Below are 19472 nucleotides of genomic sequence, written 5' to 3' on the forward strand. Positions count from 1 at the left end.
ATACCATAAGAAACAAATGAATGGATTTATGTTCTCTTCCTATTAGGAGTAGATAGATCAGTCAGTGAAGGGAAGGGGAAACATTGACAGAAGCCATGGAGATTTGGTGGTGGTTGTCTTGGTTCTAGTGTTGCATCCTATACAGAGAAATCTGCCTGGAGAGGAAATTAAAAATTGACAAGTGTGAAGGAAAATCTAACCTGAGAAGCCGGATAGAAGTTCCATAGCCTATTTCCAATTAACATGGCTTTTAGAAGTGTTGCTTTTGAAGATAGTAGGAAAGGGACAGTCCATATTCTAATAGTTGGGGCATTTTCTCACTGTTCAAAAAAGAGGGACTGTAAGTCATCCTTATTTGGCATAGTAAAAGCACAAAGTAAAAAACATATATGTGATTGCATAGCATTGTGATTTGACATTTGATGCTTGAGAGGGCCTTCCGCAATTGTTGCATAGTGAAAAGTAAAGCCTTTGGTAGCAGTAAGTCAGTCTATGGTAGCAATGCTGAATCGGTATGCAGAGAGCTCAGCACCCTGCTATTTCTGTCCTATTTACTTGTCACGTTACTTTGACTTGAAAAGAATCTTGCTTCACTTTCTTAACTACATCTGCAATCATGTGTACATGTTCATATTATACACCTATTAATTAAACTGAGCTAGGTTCTTAATTTCTGAGTGTAGACTCTTCTTTATGTTTAATTCTGTGAAAATCTGTTTTCATGTCAGTTCAAATCTCTTTTTAGTCAGTGTAAATTGATAGTTTATTAGTCAGAATCCTTTAACATTTAAACTGATTTCAGAAAAGTGGTTTAACTAGCTGCTCTATAATTTACTTGAAATGTTGAAAAGTTTTCATAAACTGCTTTGTGACAGGTGATTGGGTGGTAAAACGCTTTTGGTTTATTGTAAATGTTTGTTGTAGCTTCTTGTATTGTATTACATCAAGATGTATTTACTAAAGTTTCTGCTGTTTTCAAAGGCTAAAAGGAATGAAAGTATCGCACTAAACTACATTTTAATATAGAAATATGAACTAATCTTGCACTGAGAGAAATTCAGAGTTCTTCAGATTCAGAGCTTTAAACTCTTTGGCCCCCAAGTGTTGAGGCGAAGGGTATCATTAAACTTTGTGGCTTACAAGATAAAGGTTCAAATGATTCTACTGTAATATACTTTTATTCAACTTAATATTTTTAAATGATATAAAAGCAACATGAACTAGACCAAAAAAGCAGTATCTTTTAGTAAAACAGTCGTTTGATACTAAATAAGGGGTCTGGTATTCACTTACATACACATAATTACCATTTTTTGACTTGGCTTGCTTCAGAACAAACCATAGGATTTTCCAACTTGCTGATGATAACACAGAGAAATGGCAGGAAATGACATGCAGAAATCACAGCCAATCAAAACTTAGCATTTTCAGACCTTGCCAAAGTCTCCAAACATTTTTATCCCGTCTGCCCTCAGTTTGCTTGTTGCTTTGTTTAAAGCAGCATCTTGGCAACCCCTGTATGCCTGCTGTTGGTCACTACCTTTGTTTGTTGAAGATTTCTCATCACAGAATCAGCCTTGATTGTAGAGAAAAGGCAAACAACAAATAAATAAACTTTGCTTTCAGCTGCAGCTATTGGGAGAAACTGCAGGTGGAGTTGTAGCCTACTTGCATGTTAGGGTGTATGAATTTCATTCCCTCCCAACTCCCAGTTTACAGCAGCCTTATCTGGCTGCTGATGGGCTTCCTCACAGCCCGGAATTTATAGAATCGTAGCAATGAAGGACTGGAAGGGATCTCAAGAGGTCATCTAATGCATCCCTGTTCTTAAAAACCTCCAATCACAGGGATTCCCTTTGTAACCTATTTCAGTACTTAACTAGCCTTATAGTTAGAAAGTTTTTAGTAATATCTAACCAAAATCTGCCTTGCTGCAGCTTAAGCTGATTACTTATTGTCCTATCTCAGAGGACGGAACTGAATTGCTGAAATGCAAGGAGCTCTGGCCGCTCCTCACTTGTCCCCACCACATCCTTATGCCTGCAGCTGCCCATGCACTGGGGCAGTTCCCCATGGTACCACTCGGCATCCTTTTTGGCACATTTAAACTGCTGGACCAACATACTGGGGACTTAGTGGGGCCTACAATCTGGTCACAGGTTTCTAATATGGCAGGTCTCCGAATCTCCACTTAGTCACGTTGCATTTTGGAATGAATGTGCATGACTGTACTGTGTAACCAAAACATCATGCTCCCCTCCCGATAGATATCAATACATAAATGCAAGCTTATATTCTGGAGCACAGTGCTCAATTCCTTTATTCAAGAATTTTGTGTCTGTTATAACCATTTCCTATGGTGCTGTGGCCCCAATTCAGGAAAGCAGTTAAATATGTACTTAACTCTGAGCATTGCTTAAGTGCCTTCCTGAAAAGGGGATGCTTTCTTGAATTTGGATCTATATGGTGTCTCAGCTGAAATCTCTCACTTTGGGCCCAGTGGGGGTGGAAATTGGAAGCCAGAAGGGAAAAGATATGCTCATCTGTCGTAACTTTTTTGAGAGCTGCAGGACACTGGTAGAACAAGTTTGATACCAAAGCTTTTGGGAGCCCCATCAATGCTTTAGACTATTTACTTTTTTGATAAAAAGTGTGCATCTGGGAGAAAAATTAAGTGTATATATTTTTCTTAAAATTTTGGTGTTGTTCAGTTAAATCCATTTGTTCTGAATTGATACAGTTTTTAAGTGATAGTATGTATAATTAAATGTCATGTTAGAAAGCTTGATGCCATGAACCCTATTAAAAAATGTAAAAAGCTTCCTCTTCCTCTTCCAACTGGAAAGCACTTATCTACTCTTCGTTTTTGAAATTTAGTGGTTTTACTTTTTTATTTTTACAATGAAATTAATTTAGTTAGTTTGAAGATCATGTGATCAGCTGCTCAAACTGTATTCATTGGCATAAACCCAGACCTTTGTTCTCTTTTAGAAGTGTTACAGCTGCAATAAATTTGATTTCACCCTTGATAATTTGTATAATATATAGCAATCATGTATTACTGATTTAACTCTATTGCCTTTGTGAAAAAGTCACAAATAATTTAGTTAAGATAAAATTTTATTATTTGCTGTGCATAATTATTTGCATCTACATAATTGTAAATTAAAACAAAGATTTGTTTGATATCTCATTTGGGAGAGGGAGGGTGAAATATACATTAGTTTGTATTTTGCATGTCATGTGCCACTTAAAGTAATTTCAGTGTGTCCCTATATTTCATTTTAGGACCCTGTTTAGCACTTTAGGAAAAAATGCATATCAGTCATGAAAGCTGTCTCATTATACTCAGGCCCAGGTATATTTGGACATGTTTGTATGGTTTGGCCTGCTAAACTCAGGGTTGTGAGTTCAATCCTTGAGGGGGCCACTTTGGGATCTGGGGCAAAATCAGTACTTGGGTCTGCTAGTGAAGGCAGGGGGCTGGACTCAATAACCTTTCGGGGGTCCCTTCCAGTTCTATAAGATAGGTATATCTCCATATATAGAGAATATGATATACATATTCAGTATAAGAATTCAGAATTCAAATTTTGAGTTCTCTAAGGTGAGGATATTGCATTGTAATTAGACTTTAAAAAAAAGTCACAAAGTTAAAATATAAAAGTTTTGTATGATGTTTCTCTGGCTGCTCCCATTTCAGACACATGGATCATTTCTTCTAACATGTAAGTCAGACATATCCAGCTGCTATTTTCAGTATTTCCTTGTTCAGACAGGGACGTCTCACGTGGCGTGTTATGTGCTCGTTTTTTTTTGTTTTTGTTTTTTCCTCTCTCTGCAAGCATGCTTGGCTTAATGAGCTTTGCTGAGGAGAGTCCCCTAAGAGAAGAACTTAAACTGTTAGCAAAAAGGAAGAGGGTCCCCTGCTTGGCAGTATTGAGTCTTGTAACATAAATATCATTCGGGGTGTGAGTGGAAATCTGTACAGCTTTTTGACTTTGTGGCAGAATTCTTCTCTGAAGATTAAACTAATACTGACTGGCTGAAATTCACCATCCCTGTGCTTAGCTTGATTAAAGTAGAGGGATAATTGAGTGTTAAGGTGGAAGGTATTATCCCTTCATGCTGAATACCAGCGCTAGAGCCAGTCAAAAACTGCTAAAATATGCAATGCAGCCACTGAGTCCCCTTTCCTTACCTCTGTAGGAAGGTTTGTTTAGTAGGTCAATATAATCACAGATCCATGCCATGTCCCTGCACCTCTCGCAACCCACCTTGTCACCCATCCATCCCCCCTCCATTTTACCTTGATGAAGCCTCCATTACTAGATTCCCACACTTCCTTAGAACAAAGTATAGTGATACAAAATCCAGGGGCTAGGGACTCCTCCCCCTTCATGTCCTGCCCTCCTCTAAATGGTAGGACTGCACTGGTTTTGCTGATCTTCACACTATAGATGCTTGTGGAGAGCAGGAGCAGTAAGATACAGACCCTTTGTGGGAAGGGAACTGTTAATTTTAAAGCCTTTCCCCTTTCAACATCCAAAGGTATTACAATAGCATTAGAACAGGTGCCTCAGTTCATTAATCTTCCCCCTGAAGTGGTAGAGTTTGAATAAAGATTATCTGGAAACAAAGGCTGATGAATGGAATCAGGAAGAGGAACACTCTCTGTTCAGGGAAGCAAAACATGACGCCACTCCTAGTGTTTCATCCATTTTTTTTATTTTTCTGTTCTCTAAAGTCTTAACAATAAGGCAAAACATGAAACAAAACACTCATGAGCAACTTTTTCCCTCCTCTTCTCCCTGCCCCCCCTTTCCCTTCAGATTCTGGGAACCTAGAGTCCTCACTTGCTCCATTCGCTGCAGAGGAAGAAACATCTAATCTTTGTTCTTCAGAGCACTTTAAATAATTTAATAAGTGCAAGTGATTAAGACATTAAGAATTAAAGTACCTTCAGAATCAGCCCCTGACAATGAGGAAGCATTGCCCAAGTTTCTAGGTGAACACACAAGTAAAAAGGCCTTATTTGCTTCTTCTAAACTGGTGAAGCTCTGTTGGAAGTTAACTGACTACAAAACAAATTTTTAGAGACGCCATACAAAATAAATATTGTAAGGCAGTAATGCCTTAAAATGGTACTTTAATTAACTAAATGTGTTTTACTATTCCAAAAGTGTATTAATATTAAACCTAGGATACAACCCAGTTCCTTTCTTTGGAGTTAAAATTTGATGCTGAAATATCTTTTCTGTCCTCCTGCACTTGAACTATGCAGTACCTCTTTTATGTATTAGCAGGCAGGATTCTGTTTTTCTGTGTCCAGGTTTACCCTCGATCCAAAATAATAATTTTTTTCTAGAAGTATACTTGGAAGAGAAGGATCATCTTGTGAACCCACTTTATCGTACATAATTCTGAGAATGAAAATTATACTGCACAACTCTGTTTAAGATTGAACATTAACTGTTTGATCTACAGCCCTTGTGTGGACAATTCTCATTGATCTTAGTGTATGTTACATGCCTGTGAAGACTACAAATTAGTTGTCCAATCCTGTAATGTCTGTCAATGTTTCAATGAGAACTCTCTCTGGCAGAAAAGGTCATTAGAAAGAACAAAAAACAGAAATAAATATTATTACTTGGTATCCTAAGGACATGTTTTGGTTACTGAATAATATTTCTGGTGTATGAGAGGGAGAATAGGAAGTGTAAGCATAAATGTGAACAAATTAAAGTGGGTTTTCACTGTTTTGCCAAAGTGAGAGCTTAGGAGGAATGACCATCAGTCTTTGTCATACTTAAGAATATCTGGACACAGAAAACAATAGAATCCTTGAGCAAGTATTAAAAAATGTGTGTGTACAAAACCATATTAATTCTATAGGTTGAGGATGGAAGCAGAAAGGGAAGTGCTTTTCATTTGTTTAATGGTATAAGAGCCTTGCAAATGTAGATTTTTTTTTGCATAATAATTGTATGTGTTGTTTAAAGAACTGACTATAGTGATGATACAGTTAAGAAATAAGCTATCATAGTAACAAGTATTGTAAACAGTCATATTTTTGACAAGAGTAAAACATCCTTATTACTTCCTAAATAAAGAATTACAGCTATTCAAATTGTGTATGAGCTCATCCTTTCAGGAGAGTTATATTTAACCTAAAAGGGAGTAATCTGCCGCTCAGAGTAAATAGCCAAGGACCAGGATCAAGTCCTTGCACAAGTGACTAATGAACATTAAAACTATCTAAATCTCCTAGGCCCAGTGCCACAAAGGGAATTAGGTGCCTAAACTCCAGTTTTAGGCATCCATGTGATCCACAAAACATCCCCTCTCTTGGAGTCAGACATTGGTGCCTATGCCATTCTTGGAAGCGGAGGTGGTTGTGGTACCTCCCTTATAACTTTTAGCCCAGTGGTTAGCACATTCACCTGGAATGTGGGATTGACAGTTTCAATTGCCCCCTCTGTCGGGAAGAAAAATTTGGACAGGGGTCTCCTACACTTCTTAGGAGAGTGCTCTAACCACTGGACTAAAAGTTATAAAGGAGCTTCTGGCATCACCAGCTCCTGCTTCAAGAATGGCTGAGGCACCTTTGCTGTCTGACTCCAAGAGAGGGACTTCCTTGCTTGTGTATGCATAGTTGCACTAGCTCTCATCGAGTCAGTGCCAGTATAAATAGTAGTCTAGCTGAGATAGCAGTGGTAGCCACAGCGAAGACCTGGCTGAGCCGGGCCGAGTACATACTTGCCTAAAAATGATGAGTAACACTCAGCACAACTCAGTCGTGCCTCTATCAGTGCTACTGTGGCTACAATGCTATTTATAAATGTGATGACACCCCAGCACATAATGTAGATGTAGCCTATGTGACTTTTATACAACCTGTAACAGTGTCTGTTGCCTACAGGAATAGAAACAATGTTGAATTCTAAGATCACAGTTCCATTGAGGGTTTTTGTTGACAAACCTACAGCAAAGCCTGAGTGGGTTTGAGTCGGTATCAGAACCTCTACTGCAGTTACAGCTTCAAAATGTTAAATTTGCCAGTTTTACTTTTACAAGAGACCTTCTGGTAACACTACAGGCCTTGAGAAGAAAGCTGCAGGTTTTTCTTCTGCAAAATGAATCTTTAAAGGAGTTATCTTGTGAGTGAATGGCTGTTGGAAGCAGAGAGCTGTAGTTTTACCTTTAACATACTTTTCTTCTTTGGTGCATTTTAGTGATCATGAACTTTAGCATAAGTGGTACCTTTCTTATATTGACTTATCCTTTAGAAAACTATTAAGCCATAGCAGGTTGTGAATTATCAGGTTATTGATGGTGCCTCAGGCAATTTTAGCAATGTAAAATTAGCACCATTAGCTTATTAATGAATGCTGTTGTTACAATTGATTTCTTAATTTTTCATTTAATGACAAAAAATCTTTTAAAGAAAGTCTTGTGGGGTTCTGTGCAATGTATCCTTTGCCCATGAGATATAACACATTGGAGAAAATAGTAGAAATGCCTTTTCCCCACTGTTCTGAATATTTTTGTCATAATACTTTTTTTGGAAAATATTTTTCTTATACGATCCCTGGTTTTATGAGAGACCCTTATCACTTCCCTTTTCCTGGCCCCTATTATCATGGCTGTCTTGGCTTTCTATTCACCTGTGGTCCGTGTTTCAGTGACTACTTGATGTCTTGCTTTCCATCAAAAAAACTAAATTAGAAGCCAAATTATTTATTTATTTACTTTTCTTTTTAATAGAAAGGGATTGTTAAAAGTAGGCCTTGGGCCACTGACTACTAATGCAGCCTGAAGAGTTGGAGAAGCAATTTATAGCTGTCATTTTCTCCTCCTGAAGATACCTTTCCCTCTCTTCTTCCTCTTCTCTTCCCTCATCACGCTCTACCCCCTCACTTAAAACCTTAAGAAGCTGAATTTGGAGTCTTAAACTAGCTCAGTTCAGGTCTCTAACCTAACCTTCAATTTTAAAACTGCCTGGCCACCTTTGGAGCAGTGGCTAGGCTTGGAAGGTAAGCAATGGTTTCCCTTTGAAGTCCTAGTACATCTTTTCCCCAGGGGCACTAATGTTAGTTTTGTTTGCGTAATAAATTTGAAAACCCTTTTTAAAAAAAATTGCCAAGGGATACCTTTGTGTCCAGGTCTTCCTTTATGTGTGTCAGTAGCAATAGTAGTGAGCAATGGCTGGTAAAATGGCAAAATCTGTTAATTGATCCACCTGGCAAATCTGTGTCATCATCAGCATTATTTAAAAGATGGCACAAATGGTGACATCTGGGAGCCAATTCATCATTTAATTAAATTATCCTGTAATGAAATCTGCCATAATGAGATTAATTTTAATTATTAATCAGGAGCTGACATGGGCACAAGACACCATAAATAATAAAAGAGAGCTGTGTCTGCTCAGTTTCTAAGAAAGGACCTACTTTACAGCAGCAGTGCTTTTTATGAAGCTGTGCTGGGTTTTTGCACTGTCAGAATTCTTGAGTTGGTTTTCATTTCAAAGTATAAAGAGACAATATTAGTCAGTATATGCATACTTGATGGCAGTTTTGAGGTTTTAATTTTGTATTTGATTCAGGGATTTTATTGTTAGTCACTTCCCTTTTTCCAGAAAGTGACCTAATTTGAATGTGTGTACATAAAAGATTTTAGAGAGAAATGTTGTAAATATTATTTTTAGTGCGGTAGTGCTCAAAGTGTGCTGTGCACTTTCCAACAGATGAAAACTCAGGCCTTGTCTGCACTACGAGAGTAGTTCGATTTTACTTGCATCGAATTTTTGTAATCGATATTGCAAAGTCGAGCGTGTGTGTCCACACTAAGGACAGTAATTCGACTTTGTGCGTCCACACTAACGGTGATAGCGTCGACATTCGAAGCGGTGCACTGTGGTCAGCTATCCCACAGTTCCCGCAGTCCCCTCTGCCCATTGGAATTCTGGGTGTAGCCGGCAATGCCTTCTGGGTAACAAAATGAGTCGAGGGTGCTTTTGGGAAACTGTCGTCATCCGTCCATCACTCCCGCCCTCCCTCCCTGAAAGCGCCGGCGGGAAAACAGTTCGCGCGCTTTTCCAGTCATTGACAGCGCGGACGCCACTGTACTCCGAGCATGGAGCCCGCTGCGACCATCGCTGCAGTTGTGGCCGCTCTCAACGTCTCGCAGCTTATCATAAAGGTTTCCCTGAGGCAGATGCAGAAAAGTCAGGCAAGGAGGCTACGGCACCGCGGTGATGTCCTGAAGTCTGAGAGTAGCACAGACCTGTCAGAAAGCAGGCGACCCAGCGCCGAGGACATCACAGTGGCAATGGGTCATGTTGATGCCGTGGAACGGCGATTCTGGGCACGGGAGACAAGCACTGAGTGGTGGGACCGCATAGTGCTGCAGGTCTGGGATGAATCCCAGTGGCTGCGAAACTTTCGCATGCGGAAGGGAACTTTCCTGGAACTTTGTGAGTTGCTGTCCCCTGCCCTGAAGCGCAGTGACACCCGGTTGCGAGCTGCACTGAGTGTACAGAAGCGAGTGGCCATAGCCCTGTGGAAGCTTGCAACGCCAGACAGCTACCGGTCAGTCGCGAACCAGTTTGGGGTGGGCAAATCTACCGTGGGGGTTGTTGTGATGCAAGTAGCGAAGGCAATCGTTGATGTACTGCTGCCAAAGGTAGTGACCCTGGGAAACGTGGAGGCGATCATAGATGGCTTCGCAGCGATGGGATTCCCAAACTGCGGTGGGGCCATAGATGGAACTCACATCCCTATCCTGGCACCGGACCACCAGGCCACCCAGTACATTAACCGAAAGGGATACTTTTCCATGGTGCTGCAAGCACTGGTGGACCACAGGGGACGTTTTACCAACATCTACGTGGGATGGCCGGGCAAGGTTCATGACGCTCGTGTTTTCAGGAACTCTGGTCTGTTTAGACGGCTGCAACAAGGTATTTACTTCCCGGACCACAAAATAACTGTTGGGGATGTGGAGATGCCTATAGTCATCCTCGGGGACCCAGCCTACCCGCTAATGCCCTGGCTCATGAAGCCCTATACTGGCGCCCTGGACACTGAAAAAGAACTCTTCAACTACCGGCTGAGCAAGTGCAGAATGGTGGTGGAGTGTGCTTTTGGCCGTCTCAAGGGGAGATGGAGAAGCTTACTGACTCGCTGTGATCTCAGCGAAACCAATATCCCCATTGTTATAGCAGCTTGCTGTGTGCTCCACAATCTCTGTGAGAGCAAGGGGGAGACCTTTCTGGCGGGGTGGGAGGTTGAGGAAAATAGCCTGGCTGGTGATTACTCACAGCCAGACAGCCGGGCGATTAGAAGAGACCAGCGGGAAGCGCTGTGCATCCGGGAGGCTTTGAAAGCAAAGTTCCTGAGTGAGCAGGGTAACCTGTGATTTTATGGTTTGTGTACTGAGAAGCTAAACCTGCCCCCGTTTCTTTACCCAGGTAATGTTGACTATCCTATCCAGTTACATACCCCCTTCACCCCCCCTCCAACACACGTGTCGAAATAAAAATAGTTCTACTTTGTTAAAGCACACCGTTTTCTTTAATACTGTTTTAGCGGGAATTTTTTAAAACTGGGACGCAGACTGTGGTGCGGGGCGGGTCTAGTGTTGTGATGCGAATGCAGCTTCTAAACTCAAGGATTGACAGGCTCCGCTGCGGTGGGATGCTTGTTTCAACGGAGCCTGTCACCCCTCCTGATCGGGACTGTGTGTATGGGAGGTCTATTTGACTTTGTGGCAGGGGGAGGACGGTTACAGATCCCATGCTGTGTGGCTCTGTGATCCTGTCTAAGGACCGGCGCTTAAGATCTGTAACTGCCCTCCCCCGCCACAAAGTCACAGAGCAACCCACCCCCCCCAACATTACATCAAAACAACCTCCCAGACTAACCGGGGCAACTAGTCACTGCATCACTGCACTGTGTATGTGCCCTGCTGCTGTGCCTGCCCCCGACTATGTACCCTGCCAAAGGAGACTGTCCTGTCCAATTTCCAACCCCCTTTCCCCTCCTCCTCCAAAAGAACATGATTGAAACAGTAGTTAACAGAAACGAATTTTTTATTATCAACTACACATGGCATTGGGAGGTGAAACTTGGACGTGGGCTTGTGTCAGGCGGGAAGGAAAGAACTTTTCAAATTTTGGGAAATGAGAGCCTTCTGCTACTAGAGCTCTCTGCAGGGGTGGAGTGAGAGTTAGCAGGGACTCTGCCGCCTCTCCTTCTTTGCACTTTGGGTGAGGTGGGTATGGGACTTGGTGGCGGGGGAGGGCGGTTAGAGATGGACTGCAGCGGGGCTCTGTCCTCCTGCCTCCGTTCCTGCAGAACATCCACAAGGCGCCGGAGCGTGTCCGTTTGCTCCCTCAGTAGTCCAAGCAGCGTTTGAGTCGCCTGCTGGTCTTCCTGCCGCCACCTCTCCTCCCGATCCATGTTGGCTTGGTGCATTCGGGTCAAGTTCTCCCGCCACTGGGTCTGCTGTGCTGCCTGGGCTTGGGAAGAGGCCATAAGCTCAGAGAACATGTCCTCCCGTGTCCTCTTCTTCCTACGCCTAATCCGCGCTAGCCTCTGGGAGTGTGATTCCAGGCTAGGTTGTGAGACAGTCGCAGACGGGGCTGTGGAAATGGGAAAAAGGGAGTGAATTCCTCTGAAAGATAAATGTAGTTGTGAACAAAGAACATAGTCTTTCTCTGTGAACAAGACCATGCACAGCACCTTTCACATGCGCACTCAGCACAAGGTCGAATTCTCGGCCTTCGCATTCTGTGCCTGGGGTCTTGAACAGCACATTTGAGAAGCGAGGCAGCACAACGGAATTTCTGTTGCAGGCAGACATGGTAAGCCGTACACTTGTGGCAGTTTAAAACTTTTATATTACCACTGGCCTCATTTCACATTTAAATCAATGTCAGTCCCTGCTGCCAGCAATCCGGCAAGCGGGAACTCTGCCCCTGTCCCACCCCCTCGCGGCTGTCCCCGGGAATGATCCCTTTCGGCTGCCCCTCTCCCGCCTCCACCGCGTGGCTGCAAACCAGCGGTGACAGTTCTGTAAAGGAACGGGAAAGCAGTCCCAACACTAACATTCCCCTACCTAATTAAAAGCAGGTCACCATGGCCGACATCACCCTGATGAGGATCTCCGAGAGCGACAAAGAGAGAATGCTCCGGGAAAGCCTCCAAAGACCAGGGCCGTATGCCGCCCTGCTGTGCAGAGCAATGATCCCCGAGTACCTGATAATCTCGTGGCGCGGCAACGTGTCGTACTTCGGAGGACCCAATAAGGCCGCTCTCCCCAAGAACCTCATGCAACGGCTTTCAAGTTACCTCCAGGAGAGCTTCATCGAGATGTCCCAGGAGGATTACTGCTCTATCCCCGCACATATAGACCGCATTTTACTGTAGCTGCAGTAGCAGGGAATACACAGTAGAGCGGCTTGTGCAGGACAATCACTGAAAACCGGACATTGCTAGATTTCTTTTCAAAACTTGCACTGCCCCTTACTAAACCGTTAAGCGCCTAGGGCACACTAATCATGAACAACCCATTCTTTTAATTGTTAATATTCCTGTTTTGTTAAAAATAAATGTTTAGATGTTTACAACACTTACTGGCTGATCCTTCACCAGATTCTGTGTCCGGGGTAATGGCTGGGGACGCTTCGTAGGGGATCTCTGTAAGGGTGATGAAGAGATCCTGGCTGTCGGGGAAATCAGCGTTGTGAGAGCTGCCAACTGCCTCGCCCTCCTCATCTCCTTCCTCATCTTCCCCGTCCCCTAACATGTCTGAGGAACCGGCCGTGGACAGTATCCCATCCTCAGAGTCCACGGTCACTGGTGGGGTAGTGGTGGCGGCAGCACCGAGGATGGAATGCAGTGCCTCGTAGAAACGGGATGTCTGGGGATGGGATCCGGAGCGTCCGTTTGCCTCTTTGGTCTTCTGGTAGCCTTGTCTCAGCTCCTTGATTTTCACGCGGCACTGCGTTGCATCCCGGCTGTATCCTCTCTCTGCCATGTCTTTAGAGATCTTCTCGTAGATCTTTGCATTCCTTCTTTTGGATCGCAGCTCGGAAAGCACGGACTCATCGCCCCACACAGCGATGAGATCCAAGACTTCACGATCAGTCCATGCTGGGGCTCTCTTTCTATTCCCAGACTGCACGGCCATCACTGCTGGAGAGCTCTGCATCGTTGCCAGTGCTGCTGTGCTCGCCACGATGTCCAGACAGGAAATGAGATTCAAACTGGCCAGACAGGAAAAGGAATTCAAATTCAAATTTTCCCGGGGCTTTTCCTGTGTGGCTGGTCAGAGCATCCGAGCTCGCACTGCTGTCCAGAGCGTCAACAGAGTGGTGCACTGTGGGATAGCTCCCGGAGCTATTAGCGTCGATTTCCATCCACACCTAGCCTAATTCGACATGGCCATGTCGAATTTAGCGCTACTCCCCTCGTCGGGGAGGAGTACAGAAGTCGAATTAAAGAGACCTCTATGTCGAACTAAATAGCATCGCAGTGTGGACGGGTGCAGGGTTAATTCGATTTAACGGCGCTAACTTCGACATAAACGCCTAGTGTAGACCAGGCCTCAGTCTGTGCCTCCATATATGTACATACTAATAGGTATCACCAAGTTCTGCTAGAATTACCACCATGATTCAGATTGTGTCCTTATTTGCATCATAAGCACAGTTTGTTACAAGGTTTGTGACCTGGCTATAAAAGGTTTCTCTGGGAAGTACTTTAGCATTTAAGGGCTGATACTGAAGAAATGAGTCTTTGTGGGTACTGGCCACTGAGTTACCTTTCTATAGCCATACTAAATATGGGGGTGAAGTAAGGGTGGCATGGTATGGTATTGCCACCCTTACTTCTGCGCTGCTGGTGATGGTGGTGCTGGGTGGTCAGGGTGGCTGGAGAAAGCAGCGCTGCTGCCAGCAACAGCGTAGAAGTAAGGGTGGCAATACCATGAATATGCTCCTATGAGTATGTACAGTAATTTCCTATCACTTTTTGGGGCGACATATAGCATGAAATATTTTCAAAGGGGGGCCCAGCAAAAAAAGTTTGAGAACCCCTGATCTAATCTATGGTGAAATAGCATGGTGAGATGCACTGAGAGAGCCTCTGAAAGACATGACAAGAAATGTGTATTTAAGACTTTGAAGTTACTAACTGGACGACCATTCTTGTGGCTTATGCAAGTTTAGGACAAAAATGGAAAATATTGCCAGGATATTGACACACAAGTGTTGGCATGAGCATTTTTGTGAATTAATGAACTGAGCGCTATATAAACTGCAACTTAATCCAGAAAATAACCGAGCAAAAAACATGCCAGCGACATTAGCGTAAGTGATGCTAACAGTCAAACAGTTATGAAATGATAAAGCACCTGGTCTTGATAATGTTTCATTAGAACTGCTAAAAAGTGGAAGCCTGGATTTAGATAACCAGCTTCATAAAATTGATTTAAGTTTGGAAAACTGGTCACATTCCAGAAGATTGGATAATGGGCTGCATCAACCCTTTTTTCAAAAAAGGAGAGCCATGAGCAAACTCAAGTTATAGGGGAATAACGTTGGTGTCAGTCCCTGGAAAAGTGTTTATGACCATGCAACTGAACCTGCTGAAATGTTGTCTCAGCCCAAAAATGAGAGACAACCATTGTTGTTTCTGTACAGGTTGATCTACAATCCATGCTATATAGGCTTTGTAGAATGGTATTGTAAAACGATTAGTGCAACAATAGGAAGTTCACATCACATTTATAGATTTTGCTGTCATTTTTGACTCAGTGCACTATGGATACTGCTACCGGTATGGTGTGTCTGAGGAATTAATGTGCCTACTGGAGGAACTGTTCCATGGAATATTTAGCTGTGTGGGGGTCAACAGTTGTATTACAGACTGGTTTTCAGTAGAATCAGCAGTACGCCAGGGATGTATTCTCTCACCTATGTTAATTAATGTTCGAATAGACTATCTATTGACAAACCTTATTGAGCCAAAGTAGGAGGTGTGAAATTCAAAGATTCATCTTTAGAGGATCTCAATTATGTAGATGGTGTTGCCTTATTGGGAGAGACTACTGACCAGCTACAGATAATGCTCGAAGAGCTGTGAAAAACTGCACAATCTAGGGGATGCAAGATTAGTAGTGATAAAATCAAAGCTACGTGTGGGCCTCCTATAAAACAGAAATGAGTGACCTGCTGATGCTGCATGTAGCTAGCAATTGCATTGAATGGGTGAATAGTTATATCTATCTGGGTAGTTGGTTGATAGCAGGAGACTCTACAGCTGAAGAAGTCAAATGTTGGATTGGTTTTGCACTAGTGATAGCATCTTCAAAGGCCTCTGTCTGGCCAGCAGAATGTGTGAGAACTAAGATACGGGTATTCAGTGTGATAGTGATGATGACTGTTATATGGAGCAGAAACATGGCCGCTAAAACAGCAGAGGAGAGGAAATGAAACAGTTTTCAGTGTCAAATGTTACGGCATATTCTTAATATCTCTCGGTTTGATTTTGTCACAAACGAGATATTTAGCTGATCCCAGCAAGTTGGAGTCTTGCCCCAGTTGAGGACAAGATGACTGCAATGAAGGGGTCATGTCCAATATGCTGGAGCAGGTATGCTTTTAGAGAAGGTTGATAGAGCTGAGGGTGAAGGAAGTAGAGCACGAGACCAACCACAAATGAGGTTGGAAGTTAGTTAGGAAACTAAATCCTCCCATACTGAATCCTGCTGAGGGATGAAGACTTGCAATGTATCATTCAAGATGGACGTCCATTCAATGTATTATCACAGCTACATCATAGCCATGTGAATCTGGTGATGGTGGTACATGATCAGCAGGATCCAGTGCTGAAGGAGAACCAGACTGAAACAGAAAGACCTGCTCCTTCCTTATGTTTCACTGGCTTGAGAGGTGGAGTGGAAAGACGTGGAGGTGTAGCAGTAGACACTTGAGGTGAAATCCTGGCCATACTGATGTCAATTGGAGTTTTGCCACTGACTTCAGTGGAGCCAGGGTTTCACCGCTGGTGCCCATTCACACAGTTATGTCCCGTGTCCAGCTAGATTGCCACATTATCAACATCTAATCCGGTTCTACAGTGAAACAAAGGAATTACCCTGCTACCTTGATATAACACGAATTCAGATATAACACAGTAAAGAAGTGCTCCGGGGGGGGAGGGCTGCGCACTCCGGTGGATCAAAGCAAGTTCAATATTACGCAGTTTCATCTATAATGTAGTAAGATTTTTTTGGCTCCCGAGGACAGTGTTATATCGAGGTAGAGGTGTACCTACCTACCATTCCAAAGCTTAACCTGGTATAAGTTGTATCCATGTAGACTGAAGTGGATCCACATTTGCCCCCACTGCCTAACAAAAAAAAAAAAAACACAAACAAACAGAAACCACAAAGGTGATTAGGAGAGAGTGGAAGACTCTAGCACTACCTTCCTGTGGCAGATTTGTTTCCTTCCCTCCAACCCATCTATTAGACTGGCAAATAATGAAACCACATTCCCAGCAAAAGAATGGTGATAGGAGGAAAAGTATTAGAAATGATGCACTAAAATTACTTACAATGAACAATTTTTGTGGTGTTGGAAACTGTGTGTAAACGGAGTTGTTAATTCTTTAATCTGTGTTAAGATCACCGAGAACGTACTACCTGGAGCAAGGGACTTCGGCGGTGGTGGTGACTATTTAGTTTGTGTGTTCCTCATAGCAGGGTCTGTCACTCATTATTTGCCTGTACAACACCTCACAAATTGGAACCCAGATCTTGGTTGGGGTTTCTAGGTGCTACTATAATATAAATAAAAAATAACAGTGAATGATATAATTAGAGGAAAACTATTTTTTAAAATACTGATTAAAAAGCTCCTAAAAGGAGCTATAGTTTGCCTAAAAGTAAACATTGAAGACATGGAGGAAAAGAAATCAAAAACCTAAGAATGTCAGATTAAACAGTCCTCTGAATTCTAGATTTTCTTTCTGTATGACCATTTAAATCATAACTCTGAAATTCATTTTGCCATAATTTCTTTGAACTTTTATATGTGTATGGTATAGTACATATAATGGGATATAAAATATAATAGATACTTTACCCTAATAAATTAGTCCTGTTTGCTGTCCCCCCCCCCCCCCAAAAAGTTAGTTAGAAAAGACTTGCACAAGCCCATGATCATAATCAACTGTAATATCAACTTCAAAACGACTGTTGCTACCCTTAGGTCTTACACAGAAATAAATATCAATCAGTACCTTTCCTCCTGGTTGGTTTATTAGCAAAGTAGCTTGAGTATATTATTGAACTTTAGCCTCAGTGGTGGTTTGTTTGTTTGTTTGTTTGTCTGATGGGTTGTTAGTTAAATCAGAAGTAAAAGGAAATGGTGTGTAGAGGAGCAGTTCAGTGAGGAGAAACCTGTATTAACATGGACTTGGACTTGTTTCAGACCCATGTGGAGCACACTCAGGGTCTTTGATGGAACCTTTCAAGCACATTCTAGGACATATTCAACAATCTAAAAGTGTTATCCACAGAAAAATATCTCCTCATGAATAATATTAAGTAGAAAATCCTCCCCTTTTTCTCCCCCATTACTACAAATAGACTCTCCTAGGTGCTATAGCTTTTCTAATGCTAATGAGAAGGCCCCACAATAGCATTCCAGTAAGGAAACCATATTCTGCTCAACTGCAGGATGGTTATGGTGGTGCAGAATTGTTCTGCTCCAGATTGTATTATTAATTAGGCTTAGGGTACATCTACACAGCAAAGAAAGACCCATGGCAGAGCTGGCATCAATTGACTCAGGCTTGTGTAGCTCATGCTGTGCACTAAAAATAGACATGTAGACTGGAGCCTGGGCTCTGAAACCCAGACTTCAGTCAGGTTGAATGTCTTAATACATACTGCAAATGTTTAAAGAAAAGTTACTTTATTTTAAATTTATTTATTTATTTGGAATTTAGACAAGTTCAAAGCATTTACTGACCAAATTCTATCTAGAATATTTTGTTCAATAGTTTTCAGTAAAAATGTTTGTTCCTCCTCCTTACTCGGTCAAAAAATAAAATAAAGATCCCTGGTGTGAATGTAATTCTGCTTCTCCGTCACTCCCCCCTCCCAAGGTAGCCCATAGATCCAGTTCATTTCTAGATTTTTGGGAGGGTTACTGAAAGGACTCCATGTTCAGTGGATTTTTTTTAAAGCTTTTGCTTTTCTATCCAGCTCATCCCAGATGCATTCAATAGATGACAGTATGAGGTACATAGTGGCTAGTCTTTACATTTTTAACAGGCTGTCCCTTTTTTCTTTAAATACATGTTAAGGTCTGGACAAATGTTTAATATCATTGTTAAGTTGCAAAATTAAACCTTGGCCAGTTGGACACAATCTATCTGGAAGAACATACCTCTGAAGCATACTGTGATAGTCCTCTTTGCACAGGACAGCTGTAATTTTGTACAGATTCCTAATTGCATTGGCTCAAAATCAAAACAACTCCCAGACCATTAGGTTAACCTCTGTTTAACTGCCAGGAAGTGTCTGTTCCTCAAAATTTGTAGGCTGAGATAAACTGTGCATTTGCACTGACACCTTTGTAACTTTTTCAAGGTTAAAAGGTCTAGAGTGGCTCTCTTTAGGGGTTTAAAGTAGTTGCTATTTTTTGAAGCTGCCTTTAAAGTAGGTTTATCACCGTAGCACCTGGATCTTCTGCTTTTGATTTAATTAGGTGTCTAGTTATTTCATTTTTGGTTTGTCAATATTTGCTTCATTTGTAGGAGGATATAAGTGGGCATAAGCAAGTCCGAGTTGGTGTCGCTAACATGCAAAGAAGCTGTAACGTGTAAATGTGACCAATCTAGACTTCCTTAGATGTGTATGTATTAATATAAGGGGGTTAGGTTGGTTTAATTTACACACCCAAGAGACAGAAGAAGGTGTAAGTTAATATAGAAGATGGACTACTTATTAATGTATGTTCCTGTTAGATGCATTTTTCTTGTTATACCCTGTCTTCCAGCCCATCAGCATGTCAGCAGCACCATCTTAGACTCAGACTCAGTGAAACTGGATGAGCCAAATTCAGAGGCAGTACGAAAAAGGGTTTACACAGGTAAAGGGGTGTATCCAAGTCTAAGTCACCACATTAGACTCACCCCTGGAAGATTCTAGAGGGAAATTTTGACATCACAGGACTCAAGAGACTAAAACTGAGCAATTGAGCGGAAAAGGTATTTTAGTCAGACTGCTTAAAGCTCTTTTTGGGTCTGATCCAATCTCCTCTGAAATCAATGGGAAGGCTCCCATTGACTTTAATGATGTAGGACCAGACATTGTTTTTAACACCTATTTTACTTAAACAATAAATGAACATTTTGGCGAAAGTGCATCATTGTACCCCAAGATTCAGT

The 19472-nt window shown here is 42.2% G+C and overlaps 2 protein-coding genes across 21 annotated transcripts in view; one reads left to right on the forward strand and one right to left on the reverse strand.

Moving 5' to 3' along the window:
• EYA4 (EYA transcriptional coactivator and phosphatase 4) overlaps window positions 1-19472 on the forward strand; it is a 228788-nt gene that overhangs the window by 55266 nt on the left and 154050 nt on the right. The window lies entirely within an intron of this gene.
• LOC135982356 (uncharacterized) lies at window positions 11078-13618 on the reverse strand. The gene is made up of 2 exons (XM_065588684.1): window positions 12642-13618; window positions 11078-11647 (listed from the first exon to the last, which is right to left on the reverse strand). Exons 1-2 carry the CDS (start codon window positions 13216-13218, stop codon window positions 11172-11174), a joined length of 1053 nt encoding a protein of 350 aa, XP_065444756.1. The 5' UTR covers window positions 13219-13618; the 3' UTR covers window positions 11078-11171.

This window comes from Chrysemys picta, chromosome 3 (assembly GCF_011386835.1).
Source record: "Chrysemys picta bellii isolate R12L10 chromosome 3, ASM1138683v2, whole genome shotgun sequence".
NCBI lineage: Eukaryota > Metazoa > Chordata > Testudines > Emydidae > Chrysemys > Chrysemys picta.

Coding starts and splice junctions, on each gene's coding strand:
- LOC135982356 (XM_065588684.1), bottom strand. CDS start 13,218: ATGCAGAGCTCTCCAGCAGTGATGGCCGTGCAGTCTGGGAATAGAAAG. Junction 11,648..12,641: donor ATCTGGTGAAGGATCAGCCA/GTAAGTGTTGTA, acceptor CCATTTCCACAG/CCCCGTCTGCGACTGTCTCA.